Source organism: Simochromis diagramma, unplaced genomic scaffold (genome assembly GCF_900408965.1).
Source record: "Simochromis diagramma unplaced genomic scaffold, fSimDia1.1 OVJJ01000274.1, whole genome shotgun sequence".
Lineage (NCBI taxonomy): Eukaryota > Metazoa > Chordata > Actinopteri > Cichliformes > Cichlidae > Simochromis > Simochromis diagramma.
The window spans coordinates 365,693-391,188 of record NW_024387386.1 but is presented as its reverse complement, the minus strand read 5'-3'; the positions used below and the strand labels follow the sequence as shown (position 1 = coordinate 391,188).

General features: G+C 41.7%; 1 protein-coding gene across 1 annotated transcript; it reads right to left on the bottom strand.

The window, feature by feature from the left end:
* Positions 1-9,271: 9,271 nt before the first annotated feature.
* trmt44 (tRNA methyltransferase 44 homolog) lies at positions 9,272-24,887 on the bottom strand. Its single transcript, XM_040009842.1, has 11 exons — positions 24,313-24,887; positions 24,119-24,236; positions 22,947-23,166; positions 22,780-22,848; positions 22,359-22,466; positions 21,238-21,309; positions 19,701-19,807; positions 19,158-19,341; positions 17,312-17,660; positions 11,770-11,886; positions 9,272-10,338 (listed from the first exon to the last, which is right to left on the bottom strand). Exons 1-11 carry the CDS (start codon positions 24,641-24,643, stop codon positions 10,106-10,108), a joined length of 1,908 nt encoding a protein of 635 aa, XP_039865776.1. The 5' UTR covers positions 24,644-24,887; the 3' UTR covers positions 9,272-10,105.
* Positions 24,888-25,496: the final 609 nt, after the last annotated feature.

Below are 25,496 nucleotides of genomic sequence, written 5' to 3'. Positions count from 1 at the left end.
TCTGCAGGCACAGATCGTCTGTTTGCAGAGAGGATCCAAAATTATTATTTTTTTAACAAAAAGCAAGCTGTTTATTAGGGCTGCATGGAAATGCAAAACAAAAGCAAAAGGAGACTGGATGTTCACTTATAAGAAGCTAATCTGAAAATCTCAAACTAGCACAGAGAGAGCATGGAGGATGGAGACAAACAGAAGATCTGGTAAGGGACAAAGGGGAACAGACACAATATATACACATGAGGAGACATGCATGGAAAGTGGAGATGCATGAGAACACCGGAGGGACAAATCAGGCATAACATGACAGGGGAAGCAAAACTGGACACAATGCACATGAGACAAGGATGACAAAATAAAACGGGAAGTAACACAAACACGCGCACTGACACTAGGATGGGAATAAGCAAACACAGCAGGTTGAGGAGGAACAAGGAAACAGGTAAGGGAGACACAAACAGGAAAACAAATGTGAGACAGAGAGGGAATAAACAGAGCAAATAAACACAAAGGACACGGCAGACTCTCACAGGAGAGACACAGGGATAAGACAAAGACAAGAAGCCATGAACCAGAAATACAAATAAACTCAAAGACATAAAGAGAACCGAACTCAAGACTTGAAGTTAAATCAACTTCAAAAGTAAAAGAAAAAAATATGACTTCAAAAATAAACTCAAAATGCTGCGTCAGAGACCGAGCACCCTGACAAGATCACAAACACAACCGGAAGAAACTGAGAATGAAAGAACGTGGAGGAAAACACAACCGAACCATGAAAGCAGAGTGTGAAAAAATATCTTGTGGCATTCCTCGGTTTCAACACATTATTACACATGACATGACATCACCACAACGAATCACCCAGTGACTCACTGATATCTTGTTAATTTAAACTCACAAGTCTGCATTTTTCTGGGATGAGCGAGGCGACTTAGTCATCCAAGAAATTCAGTTTGAAAGAATATTAATGGAGCCACTCAACAAATAATAGCTTTAGATTTGATGTTTGTTTAATTCGTTAAATCCATCCATTAAAGAAAAACAGGTGGGGTTGTAAGCTACTAGTAAAGCTTTAAGGTGTAATACATAAAGAGCTGTAACACAAATAGAGTCTTCTCTAATGTAGGATGCACACATTAGTGTGTCACATGACTCATGGTGTGTCACATGACTCAGTTATTATTGACTAAGAACTATTTCAAGGTTGTGGGTATTAAAAAGCTGTTTCTTTAATAAGACTAAAAGTAAGAGCTGCTGTTTGGAAAATATGAAACAGATGCAAACATTTACTTTTTCAACTGCCTGTTGAAAAAGTCCAGGTGAAGCCAGATGTGTTTGAGACACGAAACAAAGTCATGTAAAGCCTCAAATCAAAGAATAGCATTGTTGTATTCCATGCAATTCATTAGTAAGTGCAAATTATTGTGAGTTTCAAAGTTTTACTAATATATATATGTGATTTTGTGCATGTATAATGACAATTTATCTGTTTAGATCCGCTTCTGGCAAAATGAAATATGCTTTTATTGTCACAATCTGTCCGACAGCGACTGCAGTCAGTCCAAATCAAAGCATGACTGTGTGGACATGGAAACAGTCAAACAGAGACTGAGAGGGCTGGATGCTCAATCGCTGGGAAACCAGTTACTTATCCAGCTATTTGAAATCACCAAAGCCAAAAATGCCATCGCCAGGCAACCACTGATTTATTTATTTTTTTCCTCTTATTGCAAGTTGGTCGCCATCCTATTTTTACTCTAGTGTGACTGAGCCGTAAACAAGCTCACATATACTGACAAAATAATAGTATAAAAAACACCTTCTATTTAAAATAAAACTTGAAGAATAACATGTAGAAAGGTTTGTTTTCTTTCTAAAATGGAAACAGACACACAAAAGAAGTCGTCGCCGTGACAGCTGTCAGCATCACAGTCCAATATGGTTCGCTTTTGCTTCTGTTCACTCTCAGAGATGTTGCATTACATCGAGTCCCACGATGCCACGATGAATAAAGCATGAGAGAAACACGGGGAAAGTTGTTGGCTTAGCCAAAGATATGCAGCCACTTCTCTCTGCCCTAGATTTCGGGCACGGCGAGTCATTTTATCTTATAATGTGTTCCCCTCTGTCCTGTCGTTTGCTTTCACCATCTCTAAGTTCATTAATCAGAGCTGATGGACGTCGTACAAACTACTTTAGCTATAAGAAACATGTAAATATGTGAAGTAGCAGAGTATCAGTTTTAGGCTTCAGCGTAACAAAGAAAGGCCGTTTGTTTACACATTTCACATAATTCACATAGTTCACCAGTGGAGCAACAACAGGATTAAGCTATTCGGACCCTTGTATAAAGTGAGCAGTTTGAACATGTAAGGAAATAAAGAAATGCATTTTTGTTGTGTTTAAAAAATTTCTGTGTCATTATACAATTTATCTTCAGGGAACTTGTTCACCGTTAAACACGATTTTTCATGTACAGCTCAATAATAAGTTTTAATGCCTTCTGTTTTAATCATTACTTATATACAGACTATTTATGGATGGGTAAAGATAAAAATATTTAAAAAAAAAGGTTTGTGGGAGGACCTTGAGTTGTATAACTCCTGCTCCTTAGACCAAGAATGAATTAAAATGCACATTGTTGCCCTCTTACTCTATTTATTCCTCCTTTAGCACAGATAACTTTTTATAGGTTCTAGCACACTCAAAAAAAATGAAATTGGGTGGTTGTTACATTTACAAAATTCAAACTTGTAATGTGAAGAAAATAATTTCATGTTTCTGTGGTGAACGTAATTAAATCATGTAGGATCTGCATGAAAGTCAGCAACTTCATTTATTCTTGTTGAGATGACATGATACAATCTAGTAAGAGTAGTTAGTTGCATTTTTTTGAAGTCTAGATTGACAGCTCGGTGGCACAGTGGTTAGCACTGTTTCCTCGCAGCAAGAAGGTCTTGGGTTCAAATCGCCAATCTGGCCAAGTTTGCAGTGGGTTCTCTCTGGGTACTCTAGTCAGTTAAAAGTCATGCAGTAATTAGGGTTAGGTTAATAGGTGTTTCCAGAATATCTATGAGTGCCGTTGTCTGTCTCTCTGTGAGAGACTGGCGACCTGTCCAGTACCCTATCACATTTGGGATAGGCCCCTGCAACACTGGTAAAGATAAGAGGATGAATATTGTGGAAGTTATTACAAATCCATTAACATTTTATGTTAACCAGACTCTAGACTTTGTTGAACACTCCAAAAAAAAAAACTTTAAATAATCATGGAAAGGATTTCCACGTGGCTTTCTATTACGATTAAGCGTTTTTGTCGCACTAACGTAATTTGCATGGGTTGGATCAACTCAATTAAATTAAGTTGGTTAAAACAGTTGATTCATCATTAATTAATCAAGTTAGTCCAACTCAAGCACATTAAGTTGGAATAACAGAATTGCATAATGCGAAAATAAAGCAATTTAATTACGTGGAATGATTTTTTTTATGTTCATTCAAAGAGTTTTTTTTTTTTGAGCGCATTACATCCTCATTCATGGAAAATGTGTTCAGCTGCTCTTTTTTTTGTTGGCTGTTTTGTTTCTCTGAGGATTTGCCAGTGTGCTCAACAGTCTTTATCCTGTTGAAACGTGCTGGTATGATGGAGAATTTATTGTTGGGTCAGTGACAGTAAGCTTTACACTTTCTGAGGCAGTGTTGTAAAAATCTGACATAAATTGAAGCGCGCACAACCAGGTTGTCTGTGTGAGTTTTATTTTCCTTTTCAAAGGGGTCAAACAACAGTACGAAGACTATGACAGCAGTCTGAATGCTTTTCTGACAAACAGGGACTGTAAACACAGATCAAATTATCTGTTGGCTATAGTCACAGAATAGATTCGTATCACTGTGTGCAAAAGATCATTTGTGCATCAACATGTGGTGTAGCTCAAAAATGACACAGTGATAGCACAATCCTAAAAAATTCCCACCGCGTTTCTCATTTTGACAATCAGATTTACGACATAAACATCACTCCCCAAAACACTCATCCCAGTGTGTCATACAGAAAGCACGCTAATGCCACTCCTTGCTGCGTAACAAGCAGTAATGAGACAAAACGTCCATTTTTATACTAAAACTTGTGATTCTTCATCACGTCCTGGCTGAGGCGCACACTTAACCCACTCATCTGACAGGGAGTGATCAATATACCTTGGCAGCATCAGATTTACACACAGCACTACACAACAGAGAATATGACAAACACAATGAACACATATCTAGCTCGTGGCGGCGGTTGGGTTGAGATCCTCCTTCGTGTCTGCTGTTCTGTTGTCCCAGAACTGGACGGATGGCTGGAGCTCGGAGCAAAGCTCTCCTCTCTCACAACTGAAGCAACAAAGCTGAGGAGAGGCTTTTCCTTCCAAACCTGGTGTTTGCTGTAAGATAGCGCTTTACTTCTTCCCCTCTGTTTTTGTTAATTGTCAGACAAAACAAGAGATCTGCACCGTATTTGACCAAACGTGTTTGAAAGGACCCGAATCCTCCCGTCTGCCACTGTCACGCTTTGAGAGCGACACACGAGGAGTGGATTTGACGCATCAAACATGTTAACTGTGTGGCTGCTAGCTGCACATTTATGTTAGCACTGTTTCTACTGAGATGTTTCTATTTCAGTAAAATCTTAATTATCTAAAGGTCTTTTATTTTTATCGATATAAATCAGGAGTATTTGATATTTAAATTTAGTTTGTGTTTTTTTATTATTACTGTATGGAGGTCACCCATTTAGACAAGATTGATTAAACTCAGGTATTACAATAAAAAACACATCAGATCACAGCTTGATGCCCCTATGTGGCAACAGGTAGGCAGTAAAAATGAGGTTTGAGGTTAGATTTTCCACTGATTCATGATTACAGATTAGTAATAAAACAAGATTTTTTCTCAAAACTTGTCCTGATGCCCTGACAGAGGAAACATAGCCGCCACTGACCTTTGAAGGACCTGGAAACTCACAATTTGTCTTCACAGTAGGAAATAGCTTGTGTGAAAAGCGTAAGTCAGGTGTGTGTGCTGTTGGTGCGGCTGCACGTCTCTCCTGGGCCTCTCCTCCAGCCTCGCCGTGCTCGCCGTCAGCAGTGTTGATCGCATGGAGACAGAATAAGATCATATGGAGCTTTTTCACTAAGTGAAGTCAACTTGACAAAGATATGTAGCAGAATCTTAAAGTTTTCCATTGCAGGCAGCAAAGAAACACTGACCCATAGTTCTTACTGTGCTATACAGCTGGTATCAGGTCATCCATGAAAGCTTTGATCTATGTCGAATGCCTCTGCTGCCTTTGTCTCTGTGCATGTAAGTGTTCACAGTTTCTCCAGGCGTGCTTGTATCTCATTGGAAATATACACCGCGTTCCAAATTATTATGCAAATGAAATTTTTCTCTGATTTTCCTAAATAGTCGATTCAAATGACAGTCAGCATAATTTTCGAGTCATCAACCACTAGAATATAATTCAAATGTTACTGAACAAACCTCCCAATAAAAAACTTAAAATGCACTGTTCCAAATTATTACGCACACAAGAGTTTCAAAACATTTTAGAGATTGTAGAGAATTGAAAATGGTCATTTGTTGAATTTGCAGGATTAGGAGATCATATTTACTGAAATCAAAAGCTATTTCAGTCAAAAACATCTTAACAGGTCAAGTTACATATTAACATGGGACCCCTTATTTGATAGCAGTTCACAGTTCTTGCACTCATGGAACTTGTGAGTTTTTGGAGAGTTTCTGCTTGAATGTCTTTGCAGGATGTCAGAATAGCCTCCCAGAGCTGCTGTTTGGATGTGAACTGCCTCCCACCCTCATAGTTTTTGCTTGAGGATGCTCCAAAGGTTCTCAATAGGATTGAGATTAGGGGAGGATGGGGGCCACACCATGAGTTCCTCTCCTTTTATGCCGATAGCAGCCAATGATGCAGAGGTATTCCTTGCAGCATGAGATGGTGCATTGTCTTGCATGAAGATGATTTTGTTGCGGAAAGCACGGTTCTTCTTTTTCTACCATGGAAGAAAGTAGTCAGTCAGAAAAGCCACATCCTTTGCAGAGGCCATTTCCACACCTTCAGGGACCCTAAAGCGCCGACCAGCTCTCTCCCCGTGATTCCGGCTCAAAACTTGACTCCACCACCTCCTTGCTGATGTCACAGCCTTGTTGGGACATGTTGGCCGTCCACCAACCGTCCACCACTGCATCCATCTGGGCCATCCAGGGTTGAATGGCACTCATCAGTGACCAAGACTGCTTGAAAATTAGTCTTCATGTAGTTCTGGGCCCACTGCAGCCGTTTCTGCTGTGAGCATTGGTTAGGTGTGGCCGAATAGAAGGTTTATGCACAACAGCAAGTCTCTGGAGGGTCCTACACCTTGACGTTCGCAGGGCTCCAGAGGAACCAGCAGCTTCAAATATGTGTTTGCTGCTTTGTAATGGCCTTTTAGCAGCTGCCCCCCTAGTCTGATGTATTTGTCTGGCAGAAACCTTCCACATCGTCCCTTTATCCACACCAACCCATGTGTGCTCTGACTCAGCCACAAATGTCCTAACATTATGCTGATCACGCTTAAGTTTTCGTGAAGTATCTAAGGTTTTCATTACGTGTCCGAGTCATTCAACTATTTCACACTGTTCAGCAGCAGAGAGATCCTTTTCTTTCCCATATTGCTTGAAAATGCTGGTCTGCTTAATAATGTGGAACGTCCTTCTTTAGTGGTTTTTCCTTTAATTGGGCTCAAACCAATGTGTCCGAGATTGATTTCAGTGATCCAAAGAGCCCTGAGACACAATTCCATACATGAGTTTAATTGACAAACAACTTATTTAATCTTTATGCCACTTAAACACAATTTGCATAATAATAATTTAGAACACGCAAAAAAAAAAAAAAACTACCTACAGATCAGATCAGATATCTGTGGGCTGCCCTGAGGTCACAATCCCGGACAAGCAGGCAGTCAATTTAAATTCATTTTTGGATGATTTTCTTTTAATGGGATGATTTATTTGAAATCATCTGCATCCCCTTACCAGACTCTGAGGCATCCACAACCTCTTTAGATGCTGGTGATGAGCGTGAGGCCGTGGCGGTTCAATGACACCGGTCAGGGTTCTACTTAGCACCCAACACTACAGTAAGAGATCCATCTCCTGTTTTGGTCTCTGTGCTCCTGCGTGTTTGCTCCTCCTCTACTTTCTGTGTGGTTTGCAGTGTTTGACTGGGCTCTTCGTCTTTTCCGTCTTCATGACCTGGTCTTGACTGCTTAGTGAGTCAAGACCAGAAAGTTGCTCAACATATTCCAGCTGTAAATCTGCAATCTGTACTGTGATAGCCAAGCTACTTAAATACAACTAACCCAGCAGTTATGAGGCCAGAGCTACTGATGCTAATGATAAACAATTTGTCCTGAATTTCACGATTCCAGTTTATGACTGAATAAGAGGACGGAGGGCTGTTTAATTACATCACTGTTACTGTTTCTCTGTGCCTCTAATCACGAGTCCAAATGAGTTTTCATATTTCAATAAATGTGAACATTTTTACTATAATTAATACTAATGCTGCACCCACTGAGGAGCTCCCAGGAAACTGATTTTTTTAAAGTCAGAAGAGGTTTAAATAATTGGATAAAAAGCCGGCTGTGAAACTTGACAATCCTTCAGCAATAATGGAAAGAGCATTTTAATAACCACGTTTTAATATCGCTCAGGTTCCTAAAATGGCTTTATGTAACCTTGCTAATTGTTTTTCTTTGCTGAACTAGAGGAAGTCTGGTTTTAACATTTAGTCCCAGACAGCGACTCGACCCAGACGCGTATGCACTGCATCTTTACTTAACCCCTAAACGTCTGGTGTATCCTATGAGTTTTTGAGACTTGCATATCATCAGTGCGATGCTGCACAGTACATTTTTAAGCAGTAATAATATAATAATAATTAATAATATAATTTTTTAGATTGTCAGAGCATTCAATAAACACTCAATTTTCATGGTTTGGGGCTTTAAAGGGTTAAATCTATGCACGTACATATGCATATTTTATTTTGTTTATATCCGTTTTTGCCTTTTGGCATACTGCAAATGAGTAGCCAGCAGACTTCCTGTTATGTTTTACAGGGACAGGGTGGGTCTGGTTTACTGATCTCCAGGGTAGCGGTGTGAAACAGACATAAACAGTCATTGTGTCAGGAAGGGCTGGGGCCAAAAGACCACAACAACAGCATCAGCAACAGTGTCGAGCTGGGATGGGTACGTAACCTCCTCCACTCCCCGGCCATGTCGCAGCAGTTAAATATAGGGCAGCGGGTCGATCAGGTGATCTTTGCAGATGCAGAGCAGCAGGAGCATTTTCATCATTTCATTTCTTCCAAGAAACATAACAGAGTGGGGTGAATGGTGGGAGGGGGACAAGTGATTTAAACAGGTCATTAAAATCCACACATTGCTATACACGTTACGACTGAGCAGTTTATGTCCATCTCACAGCTGAAGCATCGGTTGTGTTTAAATGCTCTTTCATCTCGGAGGAAGTTTCTATTTACTGATCGCAGTTACTCAAAAACTCCAGAGAACTTTCTTCCTCGCTGTACTGAACCTTTGAACAGGCTGAGCAAACGATTGTGGATCCACATCAATATACAGTGACGAAGCCGCTGAGCAGGGAGACGTGCGAGCACCCGTTCAGCTGTACGTAACCTCAGGATGTCCATTTCAACCACAGTGTGGACTTTATGAGAGGCACTCGCCTTTTTAAGGAGCCACAGTGTGTCTTTTGTCCTGGCTTCCTCCCCTCACCCCCAACCGGTCACCGTAGATGGCTGCCCCACCCTGAGCCTGGTTCTGCTAGAGGTTTCACAAATGTTTCAGATCATCAAACAAATACACGATCTGTGACTTGACCTTAAAAATTCAGTTCATGCTGGAAAACCCTCCAACGTGGCTGAATTACAACACGGTGCTGTAGAAGACTCTCTCCCACAATCGATATGTGATCCATTGTTGATCTGCACACAGCTGTTGTCATGAACGGCGCACTCGCTTACATCACTGTCCTGAGACATTCTCGCAAAAAAAAAAAAAATCACGGTTTTAGTAACGCAGTAACGCAGCGTTCCTACGGGAAAGTAACGGTAATCTAATTACCGTTTTTGCAATAGTAATCCCTTACTTTACTCGTTACTTGAAAAAAAGTAATCAGATTACAGTAACGCGTTGCCACACACTGATTGTATAAACAATGTTTTTATTGTATCAGCGGTCTGGTTGTTGTCTGTCACATACACAAAACAAACCCCAGGGAGGCGCTTCTCACTGCTCGGCTGCAGTCGCTCGGAGGGCCTTACCGTCTTTGACATTTGAGCCACAGGGTGATGGAAGCTGTGTTAGAAAGACGCAGCAGTGAGCGCCCATCCAGACGGGACAACACGCAGCTCAGCCCTCGACTCCTGCCAACAAATAATTCATACCGCTAACATTTACTTTGTTCAAACGCTGTCCGGCCTTTCTCCCCCGCCCTGTCTGTGAACCCCAAAGCACACGTCTCAGCTGAATGAAATGTCTAAGTGAAGCACGCAGTTAAAGACTGAAAGTTTACAGGAGCTTTTAGAGTTTTTATGCTGTGGGCGAGGAGAAGATCCACCACAGAGCTGATAATCTTTAAATAGAAATACAAAGACGTAGCTTGAAATCAGCTTTATAGTGAGTAAGTATACCTGAACTCGACAAAAGTCCAACAGTTAAATAAATAGGAGACAGGATGCTTTGAAATTAAATTTCACAAGACAACATAACCCAGAGGTTTAGAGAGCTCCAGCAGTGAAGCCCCACCAGGAAGCACTGCATGTTGGCAGCCTTACAAAGACGAAAGAGGACTGTGAAATTTCAAGGCTTCAATTCCCAGAAATGATGTAACGTTGCCTCAATAAAACTCGTTGCTTGGACCTGAATCTTATCTTTGAGGCTACAGGGCTGGAAACTAGAGTTCAAACAACGATGTGCAGAGCTCTGCACAAATTAAAAATCCAAACAAAGTCAATGAAAAGTCGTGAAGAACGAGTCGATCAAAAGGCTTCATTCTTTATCTTCTTCAGCGGTCTCGTCGAGGGTCGGAGGTCATGTGCTCCGTGGGCGAAGGCGCAGCTTTCAGCCTGCAGGGGGCAGCCCTGAGGGTGGTGAGCGTGAAACCAGCAGAGGCGAGTTTTCAGGGCACCCGGGGCGACGGGCTTCCTTTTAACATCCGCCCTGAAGGGCATCTTCTCCCGCCAGTCTCTTATGTAGACACGCCCTCCTTCAACTAAACAAGAGGGAGACACAAAATCTATCAGACTCAAACACTCCTCCCAAAAGATACAAAGAAATATTTTCTTAAAAGACAGAAATTAGGAGAAGAACACAACATAGATGCCTGGCTGTCAGGGCACCGGGGTAGAAAAAGTCATGTCTGCGCTGACCCCCACAGGTTATAAGCTTCTCACCTTTCGAGGGTCATGCACATTTTTATCTATTATCAGAAAGAAATGTCAACTTTGTTTCTATCTCAAGTCTGACTTTGCTTGCACTCTAAGCAATTTCTGTAGGGGAGGAGATCCAATTTTCTCAAACTGATCCCTCGAGACCAACCAAATTCCAAATGACGATGGTAAAAGCGCTCATTTCCCCTCTTTTTCAATCAACAAAAGCCCAGTGTGATGCCATGACGCCAAGCAAATTAACTCTTTGCATCGGACGATTCAGAGTTTTGGCAAGCACAAGTACGCTTAAATATGCTTTGATGTCAGTGTTGTGGTTACGGGGGGGGGAAGAAAAGGAAGGCATACTTCTCACCCTGCTGTCTGACACTTTTAACCAGGAACAGCAGCAAAACACACTGCTTTACGGTCAACGACAGTACGACTTCCAGGACTGCATTTTAAAAAGTGTTTGTCCAGTTATGTTGAAAGAATTGTGGCCTGGATTGTTGTTTCCAAATTGTGGTTCTGAGCGTGAGACGTTTTCGTGAGTGAATAAAATTTGAAAAAAAAAAAAAGATGTTGCTGCCATGTTTATCTTTAAAAATAGTCCCTTTTAAAAGTCTTAAAAGCATACACTGTAGTTAAAAGATGTCAACATATGGGTAAAATTTTGCAACCTGGAACGAGGCCATCGCCACCTTATGGTTTTAAAGAAGTGCCCATATTTAGACCAGGAGGTGGGACTAATGCTAGCTAGCAAGCTAGTATGAAGAACTAAACAAACAAAATGTTCGTAATGGAAAAACTGGACAGCTGACTCCTCTGAGGGCTTTTTGTACTGACGAACACTGAACGAGCAAGGTGCAAGAAATAAAGCATGAACTGTATTCTAATTAAGACGTTCTTTTAAGGATCTATTAAAGAAGACTTGAAACCAAAATTACCAGTTTACTCAAGTCATAAATCAAACGAGAAGTAGGGTAACTTTGAAATATCCCCAGAAAGTAGGGTTAAGGCCTCCATCTTTTATATACAGTCTATGATTTAAATTGTTGGAAAAAAAAAAAATTTCAAACAAAATCTTTTTTTAAAAAGAAGCTAACGGTTTTTTATTTAACACCCTTTCTGTTACTCATATAACCTCCAGTATCTCTCTCACTGTCACTGGTTTCATTTAAGCACTATATTGTACTTAATGAACAGTCTAGTTCTCAACAATACAACTTTCAAATGAACCATCTACGAGAACGTAGAGGAGCGTGCAGAAAAGCTACCTCTAAATACTTGATGATTGTTCCTCAGAAGCGTCTGAAGACCTCCGCACTCTTTCTTCAGGAGCCGCAGGGTTTCCTGCCCCAACAGCCCCGCAACCTCGCTCACAGAAAGGCTGCCTGAAGGGCAGGGAAGAGGGACAAACAATGAAAGATGGGAGTTATACATGTGCAGGAAGAGGTCTATTGATTTTATAATCATCAATGCATTAACACGGTGCTTCAGCATGCACAGAGATCGTTTTTATCCAGCATTTCAGACAAAGAACCACTCGGCTTGAGTTGATGTTACCGGCTGTTCTATGACAAGACAATGCGAGCAAAGCTATATATACACATAGTATATAAAGATCGGTTTACAGTAGAGAGTAGCTTGTCAGAGTGTTTGTCAGAGCTGTAAAGTATGCTCAGTTAAAGCCGTTCCAACAAGCTGTCAGGGCAGCTGGAACGCGTTTTGCCAGAGTAGCCATTTGAGAGCCTGAATCATTTTTGTCAACTCTCCACTGGGGCAGAGATTTTAGAAAGGAAAAGGAGAATATGTACAGTTTTAACCTTTAGGATTAGCATAGTATAGATGACAAACCCCTTTGTATTCACACATACTTTCGCACTATGGTTATAAAGATCTTTTGGCATTTCTGGCCTTGCCCTTTTTACACCACAAGGGAATTCAATCTGAGCTGACCTTTGGTTTATACAAATGACAAACTTCCTCCTTTCTCTGACGTATTGGAGGGAGAGACACACCACATGATTTCATAACTATATTTGACTTAAATCTGCATCTTCAGTGATATCTTCATCGTACTTCTGTGGTCACTCGCTGCAATCCCTGCTGGCTTAGAGATATGAATACTGAATATGAATGAAAAGCACCGTCTGACCCTCTGATCCAAAACTCAGTTTTCCGAAAACTGTTCAGTTTCAAACTCTTCTGCTTGTCAGGTCTCTGAACCTTGTCTTTCTGCCGTTGAAATTCATCGAAAAACATATTGTCCACCCAAATACATCCTAATTTTAGTTGGCCAAATTGCTGCGTTAATCCCTAAAATATGCGACACACTCCCACATTCACAGACACTAGCGCAGCCAAACCCAGTCGTATGCTGCAGAGTGTGAAACTGGGCAGACTCTCATCCCACAGCTCTGACGCCAGGGAGCTCCAGGCCTTGATATAATATCAATACACCGTTTAGAGCTGCCCTTTACTGCCTACAATGTTAATGGGGATTAATGGGATAGGGACAGTATTGACAGAGTAGATTCAGCTTGGACTAAGACCAGGTGCAGATGAGTATTAATGGCTTGGCTTAAAGTACAGTTGGACTTGCTTGTTTGAAACAATGCCTGTTGTGTAGGATTGTTTTTGTTGTGCTGAAGGAAAAAAAAAAAAAAAGAGAAGAGCTCAGCTGTGATTTCCATCTTTGCAAAAACTGCAACTCTCACAAGGCGTGTAAAGATGACAGGACATATTTCTGAGGGATGACATACTTTTAGGGTAATATTTGTCTTGATGAGCAGAGAGCAGAGGAGGGGTAGTGGACATGGAGCTGCCCAGGCAGGAGGAATAGAGGGAGGCCACAGAGAAGATTCATGAATGTAGAGAAGGAGGACATGCAGAGGGTTGGGGTGACAGAAGAGGTTGGAGGCTGGTGATTTGTTGTGGTGACCCCTAAATGGAGAAGCCAAAAGAAGAAGAAGAAATCTATATACTTCTGGAGGAATCATAGGGTTTGGAGACAATGGCAATGCTATGATTCTGCAAACCATTTAACTTGCGCATAAAATGGTCACTCAGACAAACAACAACAGAAGTCTCGCTTTTTTCCATCACATTTGAGATCTCTTAATCGGTCTCTCTGTACACGGCTGCCCCCAGTCTCTCTTTGCAACCTCACCGCTAGCTCACAGAGCAATAAACACAGCAGAGAGAGAGGAAAGGAGACAGGCTACTGCTGTGCCAGGAGAGCAAGATGTCCCTGCAATGCAAAGGAATAAGTACGCGAGCTTTTTGCTAGACCTTTAAAAAAAAAAATCTATTTACAAGATGATGAAAGGTTGGTAAATGTTCTGGCAAAGGTGCAAAGCTAGTAACAATCAGGTGAACTGAAACATGAACTTGCTATAATATGATGCCACCGTGTTGCCTGGCAACCTAAAAAAAAAAAAAAAAAAAAAAAAAAAAGGACTACTGGCATTTATATAGTAATGCAGGACACTGACATGTACTAGAACCAATAATTACATTATTATTACTAATAAAAGTTAATATGCATGCTTGCTGAATCCTCTTATAGCACCCAATAAATAATATTTACACTCATCTTCATATATCTATGGCTCGAGCATGTGGCTTACACATTTCCCTGCCAAGCGAAAGATCCCCCGGTTCAGTCTGGGGAGGAGACACAAATCCCTTTGGGGTTGTGTCAGGAAGTGCATCCAGCACATCCAGATCAAACGTGCGGAGCTACCTGCTGTGGTGACCCTTTGCGAATAAGGGAGCAGCTGAAAGCAACTTTAAAACCGGTCTTTATATGAATGACATTTTGGAGACAAAAGCAAAAGTATACAAAAAACAAAAACAACCCAAAAAACTCAGTTTGGATTTTTTCAAACCAACAATCTGAAAAATATTTGGTTTAAACTGAAGGAAAGCAGAAAATGTTCCAGCATGTGAAAGAGTGAAGTGAAGCGTTCACCCATCAAAAACACACCGCGTCCTTCCACGCAGGCTGCTTCTACTCAGTACAATAGCGTGTTTACTGTACCTCTGACATTTTACTGTGTTGACATTTAGTGTCGCTCGATGTACAGCTACACACAGATTTTCATTCTCGGCGTGATTACATAACTCTGTGACTCAGCACTACAGCCCGCATGAATTAGTAACTTGCTTCATATTTACAGTGTCTCAGAAGAGCTGTGAGATATTTTTAAGTTTAATGCACAGGAAGCACAATATATGCAACTGATATAAGCAGCAGAGACACTAAGATGTTTTAACTTGCTCAGTGCAAACCTTTTAAATAGAAAAACTTGTCCCAAATGAAAAAGGAAAGAGTCTGATTGATGTTAAATAGGAATTTTCATTTCAAAGAATTACTATAAATCACTGAGTATCAGTCTTATGATACAAACCCAACAACAGTTGGCCAAACAGGAAAAATACTGACTCTTATGCATAGTGAAAACCTGTTTGTTTCTGACAGTTTCAGAGCTTAATGAGTATTATTTGTTTGCATTTACAGTAAAAGAGATAAAAAGAAAAGATAAAAGAACATCGTCTGACGTCGCACCAGAGCCATAAAGCCACAGAAACAAAATGATCATAAAATATCCGCTTAAGTGCCAAAAAGGGAAACATCACCATACTGAAAATGATTAGACTTTTTGAAGATGCATTAAAGAGCAGACAGAAACTAAACTCCAAAGCACTTTAAATGACTCCGAGACCCATCTGGATTTATTTAACATGCGCTGGCTCCCTCTGAATTTAGCCTTTGTTCGTACACAGCAGATAACTGGTAGGAATCCCTCAATACAAATGCGTGCTCATGCATAAATCATAGATGGTGGTGCATTATTCATCCAGTCATCTCCATACAGAGTTACACTCTCCCTTTATTCACTCTCCCTAAAATTTTCTACCTTTAATTCCACCGACACCCCGACAAGAAACGTTCTGTTTTAATAATAGCAGGCTTCGTGCCCTTATCTCGTTCATAACGTGTGACTGTGTGTGAGTGTGTGTGTCAGCGGGGCTGCAGAGGTGTTGACAAAGGTGATTGCGTGGGTGCTGTGAAATGAAATGTGTGTGCGTGTCTGTGGGTGTTTGATACGGGCTGTGTGGTACGCAGCTGGCGGAGGGTGTGGCAGAGTTCAAAGAGGCGTCGCTCTGTGTCATCAGGTCTCACCGGCTGATGCTGAGGGGCAGGATTGTAATCAGCGAGGCGGGGGGGGTCAGACGGGATGATGGACGAAGAATGAAATTCAAAGTTCAGGCAGTAGGTGCTGCGGATGTAATGGTGTAGCTGGTGTGTTTTAAAAAGTGCTGACGCTATATGTAACGATTGATTGTGACGGTGTCGTTTCAGAGGCATCGGGTTACATCTGCACCGCACCATACGAGGTAAAAAGCACTCACTATGTAACTGATCAAAGGCATAGACTGTGTACAAAAGATGGAAGTAGCCTCAGGGGTTTGAAAAGTGACCACAGTAGGGAAATGCCCCAAACCTGCATTCTTTGTAATGGACAGCAGAGGCACAAAGCACAACAACAGTTGCCTCAATGTGCTTTATATTATAAGGTAAAGACTCTACAATAATAAAGACAAAACCTTAATCACATGACCCCCTGTGAGCAAGCACTTGGTGAAAGTGGGAAGGAAAAACTCCCTTTTAACAGGAAGAAACCCACAGCAGAACCAGGCTCAGGGAGGGGCGGCCATCTGTCGTGACTGGTTGGGGGTGAGGGGAGGGAGACGGGGAAAAAGGCACACTGTGGAAATGCCGAGTGGTGCATAAAAACAAAGCGTAAAAAAGGGTGAAAGAACAAGAAACACTCAACAAGCCCCTGGCAACCCAGCAGCGTAACTAAGGGAGCACTTACCTGATCTGGCCTTAACTATAATCTTTATCAAAAAAAGGAAAGTTGAGAGCGTGTCTGTCTCCCACATTCAAATGTTTGCACGCTTCAATAAATCACTGGACCCGTTTCTCATTTTCCCAGCAAAATATAAAGAAACGAGGTGTGGCTGAAGACTTTAGCAGAGTACTGCACACCAATGTGGTGAATACATTAGAGGCAACGAGATGTCCACTAATAGCCAACCATTAGCTTCGAAGCAAAGGGAGGGTAGTGAATCTGTATCCTGTATATGTGGACAAGGCTTAAATAGTGTGGTTCACAACAGCTGCTTATCCACAGACATTAACATCCACCTACCAGCCCTTATACAGCTTTCTTACATCATATACACTTTCAAGCTCATCTAATGTTCTTCTCACCACTCGCCACCTCTCCAGCAGAAAACACATTATAAAGTCATTTTGCCTTTAATTACAGGTTGATACACTTAATCACAGTGAGAGAAGTTAATAAAAAATAGGGGTGATAGATGTTTTTGATATGCTAAGACTGGGTCATTTACATAGCGCCAAATCACAACAGTGGTTGCCTCGAGGTGCTTTTTTTTTGGTAAAGACAATAATTAATAATAACTGTGTTATAATATAAAAACGTGACAATGTCTTTAAAAGCTGTTTTTGGTGCGAATAATTGGTCAATTTAGCCGACTGCTAGGTGGTAGTTAGGCAACATGATGACATCATAATATCTCATCTAGACAAGAACCTTCAGGGGCCTAAGATGCATCTGAGCGCCAGGTCTTGATGCTCAGACCGGGCACTCAGATGCATCACACACACAGAGTCTTTCTGTCTTACAGGTTAATAGGAACACCTCACAGATACTGATCCTATTCTGGATTTGATCTCAACCTGTGACTCAGTTCAGCAGCGACTCATGTCAATCGTTTTACCTCCTTGGTTCCAGTCACGGCAGGATCCTTCTCCATCGCCCGCGGTCATTCCCAGAAGAGCATTAGCAACCCGCAGAACAACACCGTCAACAAAGTCCCGCGGGAGAGCAGCACAATTTCGCACCGCTTCGACGCGATCTCGCGGCTGGAACCCGGCTCCCCAGGAGCTCCCGGGGGTGCCGTTACAGCTTCCGTCCCCATTGCAACAGTCCTCGTCATTACTGACGTGTGACCTCTGAACTGTGACCCCGGGAGCAGTGCAGCGGCTGTGGATGTAATGAGCCCTTTGTTGCTCTAACTCAGGTTCGTCAGATAACTGATAGTTTCTTGACTTTCCTAAAAGACACACCTGCAGGAAAAAAAAGAAGAAAAAAAGAGAGCAGAGTGTGAGGGCGACTGCCTGTTTTGGTTTCTTTTCTTGTTATTAAGTTCAAAGAAATCATACTTTTTCTTTCCATTTGAAAATGTTCCCATGAAATAATTTTGTGAGAGAGCTTTTGCTGATATGAGCAAACTGAGTGTTACTGATGAGCAAACAGTAAAGCCCAGAAAATAATAGCTTGTTCTTTTTTATGGCCACGAGTATATTGTAGCTATTAATGGCTACCCGCTAACAGATTTATTGTTCCCTCTGGGATTATAAAGACATCCTTGATTTATTGTATGTCTACACTAAACGAAGCCCAGGTGGAGAAAAGGCTGGGACGCACAGCTGTATGATTTACTTCAGCCATCCACTGATCATAGCGCTGAGAAGTGTTTCCACATAATCCCAGGATTACAAAACATGTAATGAAGTTACTGACTTCAAGCTAATCGCATGACAGCAGCTGGTCAAGACAACCTGATGAAGGTCCAAGCTGTTTCGAGCTGACAGGAAGTTAACAGTAACTTAAATAGACACTCATTCCAACCGAGGTGCAGGAAGGCATCTCAGTGCACAACAGATCCAGCCTTGAAGCAGTTGGGCTACAGCAGCAGGAGACCCTACTAGCTGACAGGAAGCTGAGGCTACAGTTCACACAGACTTTCCAAACACACAGCAGACTGGAAAACCATCGCCTGATCCTGTCTCAGTTTCTGTTGTGACATTCAGACGGAGTCAGTATTTGGTGTAAACATGAAAGCATGGATCCTGCCTCGGATCAACAGGAAGTCTCGGCGCACTGTGGCACACTCAGTACTAACCAAATGTTAAACACCCCACTCTGCATGTGTTTTGTTGTTGACCATGTCCATACATTCATGACCACAGTGTAACACTCCATGTCGCAAAGCTCAACATGACAGCGAGTTCCCTGTACTCTAAAGTCCTCCACAGTCACCAGATCTCAACCCAACAGAGCAGCTTTGTGATGCGGTGAAACAGCAGATTCTCATCACGGATGTGCAGCAACTGTGATGCTGTCTTGGCAACGTAGCCCTTTTGTGCTATTCTGAAAGAAGAGTTATAACTTTCAGATCTGTGCAGGGGAGCGATGCAGTTGAGGTGCATTATGGGAAACGTCATAACTAAGGTGTGTTTTAATTTTCACAAACTTTTTTACAACCATTTCAAACCTGCACCTATTACAGAACCCCACCAAACGGATTTCTCTCTTTATTTCTTTCCCTCGCTGTCTTGTATTAATTATTTGATAGCTGACAGCAGAGCTGCGCGGTAGACGGGTGGAGAGAGAAGAAGAATTCACGAATTGCTGAACTAATACAATGTGATTTGTTCTGGAGCACAGACTGAAAGAAGACGGAAAAAAAAAAAAAACAGAGGCCGGGGTCAAACAAATGTTTACAACAAGTCAGATGGATTTGCTGTGAAGCCGCCTCCACTCTGTTTCTGTCAGCCTACCCGTTTAGTAGAAGGTATTCTCAAACAGTCTTCGTCAGTGTTGAAGCCACAGACTTGGCTGACCTCAGCGATGAAGTCGATGTATTCCTTGTACTGAGACTTCTTACACTGGCGTCTCTGGTATTTTCCACAGAAGTCGAAGAAACAGCAGGGGAGGACAAAGTAGCGGCAGGAATAAGACGACCTATAATTTGAAAAAGAAGGGACAAAATAATTCTTCACAGTGCCGATCATTACTCTTTAATACAGTCAGACTACAGAGGACTTGTTTTACTTAAGCATTTTTCCACCTTTAACTCAAACTGTTCAGACAGGAAGCGACACACACACACACACACTACAAGAAATCATCATCTGCAGTCTCAAACAAGGAGAAATCTGACTCCTCACGCTGAGGCTCAACATCGCCATCAGGTGGCCGTCTCAGTAAACCCACACACGCGCTCTTCACACATCACCCCCTGCCCATAATGTTATTCCAAAACTGGAGAGATCAGCTGGCACTTGAGCTGCTGAGTGTGATTGTGTCTCCTGATGACTCGCCTGGCTGCTATAACGGGGATCCACGGTGTGAGCTCGTCCGAATGGTTCCCAATCAGCCAGTCTGTACCCGGGAATAAGAAGCTCTCGCTGGGAGTAATTGCCTTTTCCTGAAATAGCACAGACCCAAAGAGCACAAGAGGTCCTTAGAGCAGGAGGGATGCACACCGGTCTAATTTAATATCATTTAATAGAAATAAGTATTTTTATCTGCTTAGACTTTTATTTGAGATGCATTTAAAGTTTTGGTTTGGTTTTTTTTTTCTTAGTGGGCTCAAATATTTTTTATAATTGCAATTAGAAAACAACTACAAGATCCCAACAACTTTTTTTAGAGAGTTTATATAAATCCTTTCATATTTAACAGATGGCCCTGACACCAACATCACAAATGATGAGAGTTAAGAGCCTGTGAAGTCCAGAGAGCTTCCGAATAAAGGTTGAGGACTGAGTACAGCTGCCCCGGGGGCGCAGAGAGATTGTTCTACCACATCCGCTCCGCTAAAATCGGTCAATAATAGATGACCTGAAATGGAAGCAGTCAGCAGCTTGTTGTTAAATGAGCGACTGAGGACAGGAGGCAGACGGGAGAAAGCGGCGTTTTCAGGGCAGGTTTCTCTGGAAATGTGTGTGTCCACATGTGTATGCAAGCTTCTGTGGTAGTATTTTCTTTGTGCAGCTTATTACAATCATAAAAGCAAGAATCTCTTAAGTATACTACGAGAAATGTACAGTGCTGTGAAAAACTATTATTGATGAGACAAAATTTGAAGTTTTTGGAACGTTTGAGTCCCGTTACATCTGGCATAAATCGAACAAAGCAATTCATAAAAAGAACGTCACACATGGGACGACCGTCAAGTTATGCCCTAAATCTCAAGATCTGAAACACACCAGCAGGTCCGCCTCTAAATGGCTCAGATAGTGGCACTGTTGCCTCACCGTCGCACACGTCCAGGTTTCTAACCCACCATGTTGTCAGGCCTTTCTGTGTGGAGTCTGCATGCTCTCTCTGTGTGACCTAGTCAAAGTGTGGACTTAAATCCAATTGAGATGCTTTGGCGTGACCTTAAACAAGCAGTTCATGCTGGAAACCCCTTAAATGTGGCTAAATTAAAACTATTCTGCAAAGATGAGTGGGGCTAAAATTCCTCCACGCTGATGTGAGACTCACTGCCAGTTATCACAATCACTTGATTGCAGTTTTTGCTGCCAAGGGTGGCAAAACCACATTCATAGGTTTAGGAGGGCAATTACTTTTCCACACAGGGCCGTGTATGCTTGGATAGATTTTCGTTGCCCTGAATAAATTAAATCCTCATTTAAAAACTGCACTTTTTATTTATTCAGGTTGTCTTTTTCTAATTTCTAAACACATCAGGAAGAGGAAAAATACTTTTTCACAGCACTGCAGGTGTAAAATTCTCCCTGATCATTACTTTTACATCTTTATGAATGCTTCATTGTACTTTTTAATTACAATAAATTGAAGCACAAAGTGAGGACACAGAGTCGAACGTTTCATGCTCGGCTCGCTCACCTCCAGCAGAGTCTGGGGGCCGTACATGTCCCAGATCTTCCTCCTGCGAACATCGATGCCCCTTCCAGGGTGCTGTAACACAAGATGCCTGATGGTCAGAGAGGCTAATCAACCTCAAACACATTCACACATCTTTATTTACGCTTTACTTTGTCAAAGGAGATTGATACGGGTTGAGCTGCAGTTTTTACCGCTGTTAGCTCCTGTTAGCCAACAAAGTTGGAATCAAACACTTACTGAATAAACTCGCGATGTGAGAATGCAATCAAACTGTTTATCAGAGGGAAAGTGTGACCTTTAAACTCTACGTTATACTAACTGCTGTTGTTGCCAGCTCATTGTCAGTTGCCTGGAGATACGAGGGTCGCATTTCTAATCTGTAGAAAATATGTAATTGGGACAATATCTGGAATAAATCAGCATAGTTATGAAAAGTTTTGTCTTCAGTTCAGGAAACAAGGTATGAGATGTTGGTTTGGAAAAATATTCAGCGATGCTTCATCTCCTGCTTTGCGTTTGTGTGGGAGCCCCGTCAAAAACCTGTCCATTATCCATTATTTTTTTTCATACTGCACCTCCCCTGCAATGGCTCTGCGCCCCCCCTAGGGGGCGGGCCCCACACTTTGGGAAGCTCTGCACTAACCAGTGGCCACTTCTATACATTTTTAATGGATCCATTCTAAGTTTATATGAACATATCAGTTTGTTGAAAGAGACACTAATCTATGTATATTTATGAGTACAACACTCTTTTTTTTTTTTTAAATCAAATAAACTAAAAGGAAATTACTGACTGTACCTTTAAGACAGCGCTTCTGGCTTTCCTAAAGTTAGTGTGAAATGTTTTATATGTGACCACCATATACAGGGTTATCAAATATGAAGAGTGTTCTCATACTGTGGATGATTTTGAGGACTTTGTGGGCTTTGGGTGAGAATGTAACCAGGAAGTAGCTGCTGTTTGTTTGAATTTAGAAGAAAATCAGTGTTCAGTCACCAGTGTGCAGAACAAAAGCTGAGGATTCAGTCACTCATAACAAAGATCAAACACTCGGTCCAGTGTGACGATCTGGTCTAATAAACTGCTGCTTTTACATGAATTCATCAAGCACTGAACTCACCCCTTCATTGGTCAGAATGTGAACCAAGAGGCCATTTCCACAGCCGAGGTCCACAAAGGACTGCCTGGCAGTCAGACCTTTCTCTGCTCTCTCCTCGGCCCACAGCACCTGCAGCAGCACGGTGACACAGACTCATGGTTAGGGAGTGACAAATGCTGCTGATGCTGCTGATACTCGTAACCTACGGATGGATTCCTAAGGTCAAAGGTCATTTTTCACATTCAGGTTGATTGATTTAGCTTAAGTTGCATGACCCTCTGACACCTGACATAAGGTCATGTGAGTTATTTGCTGTTTTTACCTGCGCACACAGTACCTGTATGGACGTATTTGTTAATTATTTCAAAGGCTAATTCAAGTATAATCGTGATAGGATCCACTCATTTGGTGAAAAGAAGATTATTGGAAGGTTTGAACTAACCAGGAGATACGTAGCAATAGCAACATCCTCATACACAAACTTTTCAGGATCTGTAACCTCAGGCCAAACCTGGAAACAGTGTGAGAAATATATATGAATATATCACCACAAGAGAATAGGACGTAAACAAAAGAATAAACAAGCCTCACATCATCCATTCTCCTCACCTTCACCATGGCCTTGTACTTGTCCTTCAGCTGTTGGTACACGAGGCTGTACTTCTCCACTGGCAGCAGAGACAACGTGCTCCTGAACTCGCTACTCCTGCACTCGGTGGCCCAGCGCACCAGTTTAGGCAGCAGGTCAGAGGACAGCCAGGGCAGCTTGGGGTAGGCGACGCCATCAGAGAACCAGGAATCGACCGACAGCGCACACAACTCCAGTGACCTGCAGATAAAACACAAGTCATCTACAGTGTTGTGCTCATTTTATGCTAACTATACTAACATGTTTATTAACTGAGAGTTTGTGACGTCGCCTTTCCTGAGAGCGCTGCTCCGAGTTCACTTATATCAATATCAGGATTTTTAAATATGAAAAAATAATTTTAAATATTAATAAGAAAAAGGAGATAAACCCAAAACAAATTAAAAAAAAACAGAGACAATGTAACAAAGTTTGAACAATAAGAATAACAACTCTAAATTATATTCTGTGGTTTAAATTTTCTTATTGCTGTTGACACTGAATGTCTGACCCATTTTTAAACATCAGTGGTGGACTACAAAAATAATAATACTATATGGTGAAGACCCTCAAAAAAACCCTAATAACTTGTCTTTCATTCATACACCCACTGTTAGAAGAAATCAAGACTCAGACCAGACGAGATTTTCCAGTCTTTTCTTGTCCAGTGAAATGCAGCCTCAGTTTTAACAGGAGTGGCACCTGGATTGGTCTTCTGCTGTAGTAGACGATCCACTTAAATGTTTAATATGTTGTGCACTCAGAGATGCTCTTCGGCATATTTTTTGTTATAACAAGTGTCTATTTGAGTTACTTTTGGCTTCCTATCAGCTCGAAGAGGTCTGGACATACTCTGACCTCTGACAAAAAGAAGCAGAGCTGCAGCTCATTGGATATTTTCTCTTTTTTCCACTCCATTCCCAGTAAACTCTAGAAATGCCAGCAGATCAGCAGTTTCTGAAATATTCCGACCTATACGTATGGCACCAACAACAAAGCCATGCTCAAAGTCACTTAAATCACCTTTCTTCCTCATTCTGATGCTCAGTTTGAACATCAGGATTGTATAATCAACCAGTAAACTATCATCCAAAACAAGGCATTTCGTCCTGTATGTTCTAATGTGCTGTAAAGATGATGACTGCAGCCTCACCATTCCTCACAGTCCTGATTGCAGAGCTGAATCTGATAAATGTTGCCTTTCCTCAGAGACGCTTTTCCCTCTGCATCCTCTTCAAATGGAATAAAGGTCACTCGCTGTCTACCAAAGTCTGCAGAGAACAAGAGAGAAGGCATCAGAAACAAATATAACTGATACAACAGTTTGTAGAAGTGAGAAGCTCTTACCTTTCAGGATAATTTCTTTATGCAGGTTTGTCCCATAACAGTTTACTTTGGGAATAAATGTCCTGACGCTGGAGGACCATGGTTTGTCGGCTTCGTGGGCAGCTGAGGCCCCAGTGATCATGAAGAGCAGCGCATCTGTGAAGAGTTCAGGATCATGCAGCAGGAGCCGTAGGTCGTCTTGGTCCACATCTTTGCTGTCTGTCTCTTTAACTCCACAAAGACGCTTGTTTACAACATGAGGTTTCTTTATCCACACGTCTACGGCTGACCAGAAGCCATCGGGGAGACTCTTACATCCTCCCGGGAACTTTATATCGAAGAGCTTTGGCATAACTGAGCAAGCGAAGCATGTGTGTTTACAATCACTGAATCAACTTCCGGACAGGAGGTTTTTGGGGGGGGGTTGCACCGATATATGTTTCCAAGAACAATGAAATCAAAAACGGATCATTTACGATAAATCCTACTTTGGTCCAAAAACCTTTTAAGAGCTTTATTTAAAAGAAAAAGCCAGAGGCAGCTAGAAACACACACTACTATGTCGCTGAGTGATGACGTTTACACCAGCGACAAAACTCTATCATCTACGCGGCATGCCCAATAGAGGGTGCTGTTTATCTTTGTCTGTAATGACTCTGTAGTCATTCAGGGGGTTTAAGGGGATGTTTTTGTTTTGTTTTTTGTTTTACTAAATAGCGAACAAGTCAAAAAGAAATCACTAAAAGTATAAGAAGATTATTTGTAGCCTTCACTAAAGCTGTTTTTGTACTGTGATGAGCTCTGAAACCTGACCGAAACTCTTCAAATAAACCATTCCTCTGCCGATGATCAGCATGCTGTTTTACAAGGTTGAAGATTGGCCTAAGAAAGCTAGGTCAACTGATGGCTTTTTAAGCAACGATTTAACTTCTACCAGCTTGGATGTCTGTGGTTTAAAGTAAAAGTAACGAACACAGTGTTGGAGTGTTGCACAGCAGCTGTTCTCATGGTCAGAGTTGGGTTACACCAGGTATAGCAGAGATTAATGTGATTTTTAGCGGATGATGCTTAGATTCATTCACCGAATTCCTCCTTCGTACCAACTTTATAATATCTATTATAAGTTAGTATGAACATTGTACTGTCAGTGTAGAGCAGGGGTAGGCAACTCCAGGCCTTGAGGGCCGGTGTCCTGCAGGTTTTAG

Excerpts from the sequence above, each read along its gene's own strand:
- trmt44 (XM_040009842.1), bottom strand. The coding sequence starts at position 24,643 with ATGCCAAAGCTCTTCGATATAAAGTTCCCGGGAGGATGTAAGAGTCTC. Across the intron at positions 22,467-22,779 it reads CTATTGCTACGTATCTCCTG|GTGCTGTGGGCCGAGGAGAG; the intron begins GTTAGTTCAAAC and ends GTGCTGCTGCAG. Across the intron at positions 21,310-22,358 it reads ACATTCTGACCAATGAAGGG|CACCCTGGAAGGGGCATCGA; the intron begins GTGAGTTCAGTG and ends CTTGTGTTACAG.